This window comes from Ursus arctos, unplaced genomic scaffold (assembly GCF_023065955.2).
Source record: "Ursus arctos isolate Adak ecotype North America unplaced genomic scaffold, UrsArc2.0 scaffold_26, whole genome shotgun sequence".
In the NCBI taxonomy this organism is placed as follows: domain Eukaryota; kingdom Metazoa; phylum Chordata; class Mammalia; order Carnivora; family Ursidae; genus Ursus; species Ursus arctos.
Genome location: NW_026622941.1, coordinates 44,218,166 through 44,232,249, shown reverse-complemented (window position 1 = coordinate 44,232,249; position 14,084 = coordinate 44,218,166). Strand labels below are relative to the sequence as shown.

At 36.3% G+C, this 14,084-nt stretch overlaps 1 protein-coding gene across 1 annotated transcript; it reads right to left on the bottom strand.

Moving 5' to 3' along the window:
- Window positions 1–12,694: 12,694 nt before the first annotated feature.
- LOC113249288 (olfactory receptor 6C74) lies at window positions 12,695–13,636 on the bottom strand. Its single transcript, XM_026490794.3, has one exon. It carries the CDS (start codon window positions 13,631–13,633, stop codon window positions 12,695–12,697), a length of 939 nt encoding a protein of 312 aa, XP_026346579.2. The 5' UTR covers window positions 13,634–13,636.
- Window positions 13,637–14,084: the final 448 nt, after the last annotated feature.

Here is a 14,084-nt window from a genome sequence, read left to right as displayed (position 1 = left end):
TACTACCCTCGACTGTTCCATGTCTAAGAGGAGAGAAAGGAAGAAAGAAATTGATGATCCCAAAGGAAAAATAAGAGTGATTTAAGCGTTTAAAGTAAAGTTCAGCAAAAGATATCTCAGGTAGAATAACAATGCTCATTCAGATTTCGAAGATGGATACGCCAGGACAAACTACGGTTTGCATTTCCAGAGTATCTGCACAGAAAATTTCATCTGTAATGCGGTTCTACCCAAGAATTACCTGTGTGATGATAGCAATTGTTGACTATTTTTATCTAAGAGGAACTATCAGAAGGAAGTTAGAGGGACTTTTAAAGGAGGGAAAAATGTTTCTTCTCTCTTGATTTTATGCAGGAGTCGAAATGGATGTTATTTTCTATTCAGTTAAGAGGTTTGCACTCTGGAACAAAAATGATTATTGTCCCGGCACCCGGGTGGTGCAGTCGTTAAGCGTCTGCCTTGGGCTCAGGGCCTGATGCCGGCGTTCTGGGATCGAGTCCCACATCAGGCTTCTCCGCTAGGCGCCTGCTTCTTCCTCTCCCACTCCCCCTGCTTGTGTTCCCTCTCTCGCTGGCTGTCTCTCTGTCAAATAAATAAATAAAATCTTTAAAATAATGATTATTGTCATTAAGAGTACATTAGAAAATGGTTTACATAAAATACACACATACCTTATCATCGTCAATAAACAGGTTACTATAACCTTACCGTTTTACTCAACTAATCAAATTCAAATGTCTGATTCGTCTGTCATTTCTTTCATGGCTAACGAGATCCAATTTCAGAGAAGCAAATATGAACTATCATGAATAAGTTTATTTTCTGTTCTTAGTAGTATTTCTATTCCATCAATCTCTGTTACCATCCCAACTCTTCCCACTTTGTATGCCCCCCAAAACCAGTAGGAACAGTCTGGTAATGTTGGTGTGTGTAATAAAAAAAGTGCAGTTTTCCTTTAAAAGCTATGATTCTGAGAATGGAAAAAATAATTAAAATGAGAGTAATGGATTTTGAAGCAGAAATATATAAATATGGTTTCAGGAAATTGCATGAGCAGGGAGAAATATAAAGACAAACTTAATGGAAACCTAAAGATGCTATGATTTTTAGAACTAGGATAGTGAAGGGTGCCTGAGTCAGATAAGCGGCAGACTTGATTTTGGCTCAGGTCATGATCTCAGGATCCTGGGATCAAGTCCCATGTCATTGTCATCAGGCTTTGCATGCTCAGCATGGCGTCTGCTTCTCTCCCCCTCCCTCTGCCCTCCCCCCTGCTCTCTGTATCTTTCTCTTTCTCAAATAAATAAATAAATAAATCTTAAAAAAAAAAAAAGAATAGAATAGTGAGCTTAGCGAAAAAGTTAAAAGAAGTAAATTAGTAAGTAAAAATTAAAAAAAAGATTAAAACTTTAAAAGTAGTAATAATCTTAAATTTAATAATATGTAAATTAGTATTAGTAAATAAAAATTATAAGAAAATGTTTACCATAAAGTTTCTCTCCATCTACTTCAGTGCTCTACACTTACCATTTTATTCTTTGTCTAAAATACGACTGAAAGATGAACAATTTGAGGTTAGCATGGCCTAAAAGAGATGAAGAGTATTTGGTAAATTTCAAACAGTGAATCACAAAACAGTGTTGACAAAATTTTAGAAGGCATGTATTTCCCTATCATAAGGATATTCAAATATTAGGCTAACAAGTAATTAAATAAATATTAACTAGTAATAACTATAGTTATTGCAACACACGGTATATATTAAGTGAAACAGATTATCCTGGTTTGCACAGCTATTAAATTGGAGATCAGGATTAAGTTTGAAAGACTATTTCTTCCTAAATTGTCCTCTGAAAAGTATAATCCCTACCAATGATTATAGGGCAACTTATGGTGCTTTTTTTTTAAATTAATGATTCTAAAGAAGATTTCTTTACTCAGTATCTTCTATCGAACACATAAAATAACTAAGGTTTAGTAATGGGCCCCAGATAGAAAATGTTTTTTTGTTTGGAGAATATCAATATAATTATTTCCAATCTCTAAAACATAATATTATTATTTCAAAGACGTATAAATAAAAATAAACATACAAGTACAAATAAAATTTGTTTCCAGTTATACCTAGAGGCATTTATAGGAGGATTATAAGATAAAAAATAAGATCTGTTGTCAGTCATGTTAATAATTGAGTGAATGGAAGAAAGGACTGTTGTTTTTCCTCCACATTCCTTTTACATTCACATAATTGTGAAGCGATGAATTATAAATTTTTCTTCATTTACACAAGTTAATCTGATGGCAACAACTGTAGGAATGCCTATATCTAAAACACCTAAATCACAGTTTTATTATGTCAGGTTATTTCTTTGTCCAACTTCAACAGATAACACACACCAACCATCCCCCCAACACACATTGTACAGAAATTAACGAGGTTACATTACAAAACCATTAGAAGTCAGACCTAGGTTAGATATTGTGAATATTAGTGAAATTTTTAAAAGGTAATGTTTTTTAATACTAAATTTTCATTGTATTGTCTTTTTTCATGATTTCCCTTACATCACAATTTAAAGGTAGAAAAAATAAGGTTAATACCATAATGTAAAAATAAGATAAAATGGGTTAAAACATATCTAAAGGAGGGGTGCCTGGGTAACGCAGTCCTTAGGCGTCTGCCTTCGGCTCAGGGCATGATCCCAGCGTTCCGGGATCGAGTCCCACATCGGACTCCTCCGCTGGGAGCCTGCTTCTTCCTCTCCCACTCCCCCTGCTTGTGTTCCCTCTCTCGCTGGCTGTCTCTGTCAAATAAATAAATAAAATCTTTAAAAAAAAAACATATCTAAAGGAAATATGGCTTTTAAACTTTAGACATACCAATTCTTTTCATCCATTTGAGTCCTAACTCAATCTGCCAAAAACACTTAAAAATCAAACACTCTTTTGGAAGATATTAAACAGATTTGTTCAGACAAAGTATCTCTGCTTTAATATTTAATTCTTTTATCAACATGCTGAACAAAACACACTGACATTCCATTCCTTTCTGAATGGATCTCCCTCTACCCCACGATCTATGATTGTTTTTCTTATCTATTTAGCAACTTTGTAAATGGTTTTAGGGCTTTTTTCCCAGATTTTTAGAGTAGTATATTAAATTTCTCCATTACTACAATTTACTTATTCATGTATTGAATGCTTTCCTTGGTATTATTCACAGTGCCATATAAAATTCATCAACACTTGATTCCATTGAGTATTTCTGCTTTCTGAGCCCCAAAGGAAAATATCTAAAGGTTATGAGCAGTTCCCAGAAGATATGAGATCCAAGAACACCATTCCCAAAGGGTTACAAATTTATACATTATACATGCGTTCTCCCCAGCCACTAAAAACTTAAAAAAATAAATTACATATTTTTTTCAAAACTACTTTTACTATGTCTCCAAAGCTTTCAGGATAGATGTCCCTAATCTGTGTTTGCCCTTCCATGCACATGTGTTTTGATATCCCAAATACATAGATAATAAACTGGAAGTCAAAAAAGAAAAGATTATTTTAGTTGGTAATAACAAGTGACAGTATTAGTTGGAGAATTTATTAGCCTGTCATGGAAAAAAACTGTACCTGAAATACCTAACAGTTTATGTCCTACATGCTATGTTGTTTCTGTTCTGAATTTAGTCTTTCCTCCAAAAGTCTTTGCAAAATGATCTAATAGACCCTAAACTGATATTTCAAAACACCCACGCACTCTCCACTTCCTCTATACTAATGGAATATTTGTCTATGTCCATAGCTAGTCTTCCTTGCAACTTGTTGTGATCACGACTCACCATCATTTCATAGATACTGACAGAGAGGTAGCCAATTGAGTCAGTGACAGAACACTTTATTATTTATCATATAGCAGGAAGCAGGAGTTTCGTGTTCCCATCAGTTCCCTTCTCTGCAGAGAAGGGCCCTAATGGACGTTGTTGTTTACACAGTGTACCTACATCTAAAGCTGAAGAACCCCTAAATTAGTAAATTCTTAGTCTTTTAAAGAGAAAAACCTGGCTAATTTTGCCCTACTAGAATACAGTATTTTTTTTATTATGTTCAGTTAGCAATCAAAACCACAATGAGATACCACTCTACACCAGTTGAAATGGCAAAAATTAACAAGAGAGGAAACAACAAATGTTGGAAAGGATGTGGAGAAAGGGGATCCCTCTTACAGTGTTGGTGGGAATGCAGTCTGGTACAGCCACTTTGGAAAACAGTATGGAGGTTCCTCAAAAAGCTAAAAATAGAGCTACCTTATGACCCAGCACTAGTATTTACCCCAAAGATACAGACATAGTGAAGAGAAGGGCCATATACACCCCAATGTTCACAGCAGCAATGTCCGCAATAGCCAAACTGTGGAGATGCCCTTCAACAGATGAATAGATAAAGAAGATGTGGTCCATATATACAATGGAATATTACTCAGCTTTCAGAAAGGATGAATATCCACCATGTGCAATGATATGGACGGAACTGGAGGGAATTATTCTAAGTGAAATAAGCCAAGCTGAGAAAGACAATAGCCAGATGGTTTCACTCATATGTGGAACATAAGGAATAGCATGGAGGACCACAGGGAAAGGGAGGGAAAACTGAATGGGAAAACAGTATCTTTAATATACTGCTAAGGGGAAAACTCTGCCAAATCTGTTATAAAAATATTCTTGAATAGAGAGTCCAGAACAAAAGCTACCACAACATGTAGAAATGTTTCAGAATTTCCTCCCACCAAATCCACCCCTCTTTTCTAAACCAACCCAGCTTCTGCTGCAAATTCACCTAAGTATGGTCCTCTGTTGACCTCTCTGATCAATCTGCAGGTCTCTTTCATCACTCCCAAGATGTCAGTCACAGTGTTCTCCAAAGGGATGCAAGCCAATGACCAGCCCTCACACAAGGGCAAACCCAAGAGTGCCTGAGGTCTCCTAGAAAGAGTTTACAATTTTGGAGGTTAGAAGCCTCATCATTCAGATTACAGGTTAGTAACACCTCCAACATAGCTTTCATCTGGCTGGTAAGATTTAGGGCTCCCAGTTCAATAACTTGTTTTCTGAGGGACTGCTTAAGTACATTTAATCCAATCTGTCCTATTTGTTCAAGCCATCAGCCATATGACATTTGTCTGCTCCACTATGTGACTTAAAATAGGAGTGAGGAAGACATTTGGAAGTGTTTTGTCTGACAAAAAAAAAAAAAAAACCCACACACGCACAAGAAAGAACACAGATTGGTGAGGATGTGGAGAAAAAGGAAACCATGTACATTGTCGGTGGGAATGTAAACCAGTGCAGCCACTGTGGAAAACACTATGGAGATTTCACAAAAAATTAAAAATAGAACCACCATATGAGCCAGTAATTCCACTACTGGGTACTTACTGAAAGAATATGAGAACACTAATTTCGAAGGATATTTGTACCCCTATGTTCACTGCAGCACTTTTTACCATACCAAATTATGGAAGCAACACAACCCAAGTTACCCACTGGTAGATGAACGGATAAAGAAGATGTGATTATGGGTGGAACAGGAGGATGGCATACCTAACAGTCAAGTAAATTTAAAGCTCTTGCACTGGAGTATTTGTCTTCTGGAGGAAGGCTCCAAGGGCAGTTCTTAGTGACAAAGATCATCAATAGTCTTCTGAGGTCTAAGGTGTCCTCTTGCCTGATACCAGGTTTTCTCTCTCTCTCCACTTCCACAAAATCTGAGTAGTCCATTCCAGAGCTATAATTTCATCTGGTTTCCAGTTATCCCCTACTCACACTCACACCTTTCATCTAGAAGGGTGAGGTGCATGAGGGATAAGGACAATTTTATAAAATTTATAAAATTTATCCAGTATTAAGCTTGACTCTACTAGACCCCTTGTGGGCATGTTACCACCCAGAATGTGTACAAACCAAACTGATTTGAGTTTGTTAAAGCAATGATATAACATGTATTGGGTGATATCATTAAATTTATTAAACTTGTACTCTTAGGTTCCTGTGGACTGTGAGAGTTTCTTTGACATTTCTTATTTTGATAACCTAGACAGTTTTGAGAAGTACTTGTCAGGCATTTTCTAGAATCTCATGTTAGTGGAATTTGTCCTGGGCGTCTCTTCTGGATACCCTCAGTGGACAGAACAAGGGAATACCTACCAAGATCTATTAACACAAGTATGCATTTGCATATGTATCCTTCTGTATCTTTTTTAAGATACTCATGAATTCATACTAATATCTTCAACATTAACCCAATATTACATGAACCATTCTACCTTTGTCCTCCTGCTTATATGTATCACTCCAACAGTGAAACAATTGCTCCCACCATCTGCTGATGACTTGATTATTCAATTCCAATAAAAATGTTTAGTAGGAAGCAACTTTATCAACTAGAGTACAGGGCTTATGACTTGAGTCTTACTAATCCACTCATTTCCACACACAGGTTAATACATTTCCTCTGTTCCCCTCAGTGAAGTTGTTTCATACATTCATATTATCGTTAGTCCTTCTGCGTTCCATTTTAAGGTCCTGGATTTTTTTTACTTATTTTTAATTTGCACAAATTAGAGTTATTCTTTGTGTTGCAACATTCTTTCTACTTGTTTTGACAACTGTAGTGTGATATCTTTATCATATGCAATTGTTTTACTACCCTAAAAAGATCAACTGTGCTTCAACTGCTCAGCCCTCCAGCTCCCAAGTCCTGGCAATCACCGGTCTGTTTACTTTCTCTATAAGTTTGCCTCTTCCAGAATAACATATAAGCTCAATCATCATACATTTTATAGCCTTTTAAGTCTGCTGAATTTCACTTAATCGTAGCTAGTTTCAATCCTACCTCCTGACCCTCAGGCTCATTAACAGGTAGGAGGGTTAGGGACTCATACCTCTTTCCTTACCACCTATGCAAGAACATCTACAATTGGATGAGGAATCTTTCATATTCCTAATCTTGCCCATGGAAGACCCCTGTCCCCTCCTCTTCCAGAAAGCTATATCTCTTCCAGCAATTTATCTTCTTCAACAAAACTTTCAAGACCTGGGAAGGATATAATAGGTCAGCCAGCCACAGTTTCATAGATTCTGGCAGAAAGCACAAGACTCCTGAATCAGAGACAATAGGCATTACTACTCACAGCATAGCCAGTGGCAAAAACCTCATGTTTGCCACAGTTCTCCTTCCCTCCCAATCCCCACCAAGGTCTATGGAGAGAGGACTCACATGGACGTGTCACAACTGAGAAACCCTGAGCTTAGGAAAATCCCTCTATTTTAAAGAGGCTATCAGCAAACCCGACCAATCGTGCCACAGTACAGGACATTATCATAATTTTATTCAGGAAGAAATCTGCCTTCTTGCCTTGAAGGAGAAATGATCTCTATTTCTATGGCTGAATGATATAAAAACAACTGTAAAGGTAACCTAGAGCAAGAGCTAATACAAGATATGTAGAAAGTCTATGGAAAATTGGCCCTCAACAGTCATGACTGCACAGGCGGTTGCATGAAATACCCTTTTAAGGAGGGTTTTTTGAATTATGACCTTGAAGTGTTTAAAGACAGTGCTATGACCATAAGAAGATAAGATATCAAGAAGAGATGGCATCAAGTATTGAGAAGTTACTTAGATGATAACTTAGAAAGTAGCATGTATTGGGGCACCTGGGTGGCTCCGTTGGTTAAGCGTCTGCCTTTAGCTCAGGTCACGAACCCAGGATCCTGGGATCAAGCCCTGCATCAGGCTCCCTGCTCAGCTGGGAGTATGCTTCCACCTCTCCGTCTCCCCCTCCCCCTGCCTGTGCTTTCTCTCTCTCTCAAATAAATAAATAAAAATTTCAAAAAAAAGTAAGAAAGAAAGAGAGAAAGAAAGAAAGAAAGAGAAAGAAAGAAGAAAGAAAGAAAGAAAGAAAGAAAGAAAGAAAGAAAGAAAGAAAGAAAGAAAGAAAAAGCTTGCATTAAAGGATATCTTTTTCAAAGTACCTGAAGATGATACAGAGCAAAATGATAGCACATGAAATATAGTCTCTATAGTGCTGTAAGGCAGGAAAGTTATTTCTAACTATATAGAGAGAAAGAAAATGACAAGTTTGTGGCTTTAAATTCTTAGCTTGTTTTATAGTCAGCAAACCATGGAGTTCCCCATGACTACCCTAAAGAAATTTATTATTTCTTAGAGCCTTATGTCAGTTGTTGCAGAAAGCAAAGGTAGACTCTGATCTTTTTTTTTTTTTCCCATAGAGGAGTTATTGACATGTAACACTAGTGGTTTCAGGTGTACAACATCATGATTTGATATTTATATACACTGCAAAATCAGCACCACAATAAGTCTAGTTACCATCTGTCACCCTACATGGTTACAATTTTTTCTTTTGATGAGACCTTTTAAGATTTACTCTCTTAGCAACTTTCAAGTATGCCATAAAGCATTATTAATTATAGGCACCAGAGATAGGCTCTGATCTTGCAGCGAATTAAAAATAGCAACATCAGTTGAAATTACACCCTTACCAGATACCTTTTGTGAAAGTTCATAGATTGGAAATAAGGGGGCAGGGTTAGGAGAAAATTAGAATGAGTACATTGGGATATTTGATATATTTTGATTGTCCCAAATGGAAATCACATGAATTCACTGCCAGGAAAAGCTATCCTCTTCTTTCCCCTCATGTCTTATGCACAACTTTGATGCTGCTTTATTTAAAATACTAATGACCAGAGAGCTGACAGCCAACTTTAAAGTGAATTCCAGGTGTCCTCTTGACCCATGTCTACCAAAATAGTCGTGCCTAGCGTGGTAGAGAGGCTAACATTCGAACCTCAAAGAGAAAACTTACCTAACAAAAAGTATTGTAGTAATTGTTCTAGTCCATTCAGGTTACTATAACAAATATCAGAAGTCAGTTTGTCATATATCAAAGAAATATATTTCACACGGTTCTGGAGCACGGAAAACTGGGATCAGAGTGTCAGTGTGGTCAGGTAAGGGTCTTCTTCCAGTTTGCTGTGTTCTCATTTTACGCTTATGTGGAGGAAAGAGGGAGACAGAATTCTATGGGGTCATTTCTATAAAAGCACTAATCCTATTAGTGGGCTCAACCCTCATAACCTAACCACCTTCCAAAGGCACTATTTACTAAAACCATCGTCTTTCGAGGTTAAAATTTCAACATACGAATTTCGGGGCACACATTAAGACCATAGCAATAATTCACCAACTTACATTGACAAAAGTCTGGGGGAATATATGTGACAATAGATTCTAAGGGTGATATACCAGACAGAAAGTAAATATAATTCTATCTAAGGGTGAATTTATTGATATATTTTTAATGATTGATATTTTTTTTGCTATAAATTAGGCTTTTACTTTCAGAAAGCTAGTTTACAAGCACATCATGGGTCAGAATGAGACCTGAGTCGTGATTGTGGATTTAATGGAAGAGTTCAAGCTTCTGATGATGGCTATCAATTTTTGTTCATTAGATAACAACTTGGATTTGTGAATGATTTATCCTGATTAATGTTGAAATATTAGAAAAATTTAAATCCAAAGATGTAGAATGACAGCAATATGGAACAGTTTTTTAATGTGCAATCCGCTTATATATCCCTTAACTCTGTGACTGGTGAAGATCCAGAAGAAAATTCTTTGTACAAGATATTGATTCACAGGGGGATAGTAACAGCATTGAAAGGTATTGTAATTGCTGGTCTGAAATGGAAGTGGGAGATAATTTCATTAAAATGAGCTTCCTCGTTCACTGGAAATGATGGGACCGTGGGAAGGCACAGGCTACACTTAGCTGACATTGGCAAGATGGGCGTGGATCCTTACTAGTTGGTAAAGTTAGAGTGGTTATCAAAATTGCATGATATGCGTTAGCATGAAAAAGACATCATGCCGCTCCTAAGGCTAAAATAGACAATCCATTAGGTTCCTATTTGACCTATGTAATTGAAAGAACACTAGGTTGGGTGAAAGGAGGGATGGTACAGCCATCTCATGGTTGGTATTAGAGCTCCTTATCCAATTAAAGACTTTAGTGAGTTCATAGAGCCAGAACCCATGAAGGAAGTTATCCTTGAAGAGGAGCCATGCATTGATATTAATGTCTTACTCTCCCTCCAGGTTTCCTGAAAGGATATATATCGTTCTGTCAGGAAAACTGTCCACTGAAGAGGGTGAAATCTGGAACTCTCCTGGATTGTTTCACCTCATCTCTGAGCTAATCTTAATTATAATGATGATAGAATGTCAGGGTATACACTTACTAGAGTGGAAGATAACGGGGGTGGAGAAAGTTTTGTTGATAAGTGGCAGTTATGTCTTAGTCTGGTTTACAGTGATTCTACTGCAGGTGAAAAATCATCCTGAATATACTGTTAAAACAGATATACTCAGGACCAAGCAGAAAACCATGGAGTTCACCCTCATTAACAAATAATAAATCAAAGCCTCTTTCCCGGGCCAAGCTGCAGTACTTGGTACTACCATCAGATACCTTAAAAAATGATGCATGAATGGTGATCCATTCCACATACCCTTTAATTCAAATATTTGCCTGCCCTACCCCAGATGAATTTTAGAGGGTGACAGTAGATTCACAGGCTGAATTAGATGGTAACACCAATTGCAACTGTGTTTTAAGTTATGGCTCATTTATTGATTTAAATCAAAACAATATTGGCACTAAAGACTGAGTTACTGAATTTTGAATGTGTTTTTATGGACTAATAGAACATAACAGGTGGATTGCATCACCTTGAAATAGTGAAACAGATAAGAAAGCAGACCTTCATCCTGGCTGTAGGGCCATCTCTGGCCTTCTGCTATAATTTAGACCATAGACAAGCAAACCAAAATCTGCAGAACAAGCCCACAGGCTGCTTTTGTACAGCCTTCATTTAAGAATGGTTTTTACATTCGAAGGGTCAGAAGACTAAGGAGGAAGGGGTCGAGGGAGGAGGGAGGATAGGAGAATGGAGGAAGCATATAATGGTAAGTTAAGATTTCTTTTTTAAAAATGTATCAGAGAATCAGAACTTCTCAGGTGAAGTATTTTTTAAGTACACATTAAGAGAAATATACAATTTTATTTTACAAATAGACATATTCCAATTTTCTCTTTTGTATGATAACAAATACCCATCAATAGTATGCTTTCATGAAGACATTCCTCTACCATTCTGTTCCAAAATACATGGTATTTTATTTATTTTTTTTAATTTAAATTCAATTAGCCAACATATAGTACATCATCAGTTTCTGATGTAGGGTTCAATGATTCATCCATTGCATAAAACACCCAGGGCTCATCATATCATGTGTGCTCCTTCATGCCTTGTATTTTAACAGTCTATGAAAAAGTAACCAGTTTTCAAAAGAGAGCTGTAATAAGCCAAAGAAATTTAGAATTGGTCGTTTGAAATTATTGCCTTGGTTTTTGTTACTGAAGATTATATAAGGTCAATAATTATGAAAATGCTCATCCACCCATTTGGAAAACTTAGAATTATTATATTGTCTATTAAAATATTCCAAATAAAGACTTTGTGCACTTTAAAAATATTTATATAAAAGTAGAAGTTTAGGCAGCACATTAGCAATAGAGCAGACAGAGTAGTAGTAATTCAATATCAAAAACAAATTCAAATAGGACAGAAGAATAACTATTGTGACTTTCACTTCTTTTGATGTGATCAGCATGCATTGGGAAACTGGTTTTGAACTACGAAGACCCTTCTAAGTACCAATATCAGATAGGCTTAGAATAAGACCTTCATATAATTTATCACATAATAAACTTATATTTGCAAAAATAATAATATATGTTTCATCAAATTGAATCTAATAGTTGTACCATTAATATTAAAATTAATTTATATCACAAAGTTGTGTTATGAAATATATTGATTCTTTTTCCTAATGTCCTTGCTTAATTTCTATTTTTCTATTAATATGTTTATTCTATACTATAGTGAATATATAATTTATAAACAAATATACATACACTGTGAAATTCAAGTGTTTTTGTTTGTGTTTAATTTTTTTACTGGTAGAGTATATGATAAAGAATAATAATAATAAGCAAAAGAAATTTAGAAATTGTTTGAAATGATTGTCATGACCTCTATTTATAGAAACAAAAAAATTCCATATTATCTAAAGACATGGTGATTAGTGATTCAATTTCTATAATAGTTAGATGTCAATTCCCATTTTTTATTTTGCCTTGAGTCAGTAACAATTTGTGGGTTTCTAGAAATATGTGCTTTTCAGCTAAGTTTTACAAATCTAGGTGGTGCATTAACTCTATATAGAATATATGTAAAACTGACTCTCTGAGCTCCAGAACAGTGGAAAGGAACATGGAGAAATTAAAGTCTAGTTTTGTCTTCCTCTGAGAGATTTTTAAAGGAAAGAGATAAAAGCACCAAATAAAAAGGAAATTATATTAGCCCAAAAACGGGACAGGTAAGGGAGAGAATTAGGCTTTGGAGATTAGTCAGGCTTACCATGAAAATTATGTCAAGAAAAATAGTTAATATTATTTTGAATACAAGCATTGAAGAGTTCTGTGAAACACTATACCCTTCTTGAATTATTTCACTCATAGCCTCAGTAATATCACTAAAATGGTTCACTTTGCTGAGAAAATCTCAGTCTTTTTGATCATGTGCTTAAAAGCATCTTGCACTTGTTTGTTTCTCAGTGTGTAAATGAAGGGATTCAACATGGGGGCAACAGAGGTACTGAGCAGGGCTATCCCTTTATTTAAAGACACTCTGTCCTTAGCAGAGGGTTTCACATACATGAAGATGCAGCTGCCATACGAAATGGACACAACCACCATGTGAGAAGAACATGTAGAAAAGGCTTTCTTCCTCTGTTGAGAAGAAGGTATCTTCAGGATAGTCCTGATGATGTTTGCATAGGAGAGAACCACTAATACCAGTGTAACCAGGAGGATCAAAATGGCTGAGAGAAATGCCATTAAGTCTATTACATCTGTGTCTGTGCAAGAGAGCTGTAATATAGGAGAAAAATCACAGAAGAAATGGTCTATAGTGTTGGCTGCACAGAAATCCAGCTGGAGACCCACAAGGAGTGGTGGAACAATTACTATAAAACCAGCCAACCATGAAGCAAAGACCAACAAGTTGCAGACTCTGTCACTCATGATGGTCAGGTAATGCAGGGGTTTGCAGATGGCCACGTAGCGGTCATAAGACATGGCGGCCAGAAGAAAAAATTCAATTGAACCCAAGACAATAGTAAAAAACAGCTGTGTTGCACAACCATTGTAAGAAATGGTCTTATCACCTGTCGCCATACTGACAAGAAATCTGGGGATGCAGACAGTTGTGAATGAGATTTCTAAAAACGAGAAACTTCGGAGGAAGAAATACATGGGTGTCTTTAGATGCGCGTCCAGGAGGGTGAGGGTGATTATGGTTAGATTCCCACTGACACTCAACATGTAGGTGAAAAAAAGGAGAAGAAAAACGACCACTTGTAACTGTGGGTTATCGGTCAGTCCAAGAAGAATAAAGGCTGTTACTGTGGTGTGGTTTCTCATGGCTGACTTCTACCAGAATAAAAATAAAAAAGTTAAAAAAAAATAAGAAAAAATGAGAAGTAAAGGGTATAAGCCTGCATGAGATACCTATTAGTTCGAGATTGTCCATATACGTGTTGCTCTCGACACCCAACCTCCTTCAGTATTCTGCTAGTCAGCAGTAACGGCCTCTCAAAATTCACTCCTCTAATTTGTACTCAAAATCTCACTAACTCAGTGCAACTCTAGGACTTTCATTTCTCAAGTGTCATAAATTCAGGCATTCCAAAAGGTTAATATATGGTCTATAAATTCATATAAAAATAGAAACAAAGTAAAAAACAGAAAAATTGTCATAATATTTTAACTTGCATCATCTGTAGTTGCAATTTTCTCCAATCTATTTAGTTTACACTAAGTTATTTTCCACCATCAGGTGACTCAATTCCTCTTTGCTAAATGTATCTCTTTC

Excerpts from the sequence above, each read along its gene's own strand:
- LOC113249288 (XM_026490794.3), bottom strand. The coding sequence starts at position 13,633 with ATGAGAAACCACACCACAGTAACAGCCTTTATTCTTCTTGGACTGACC.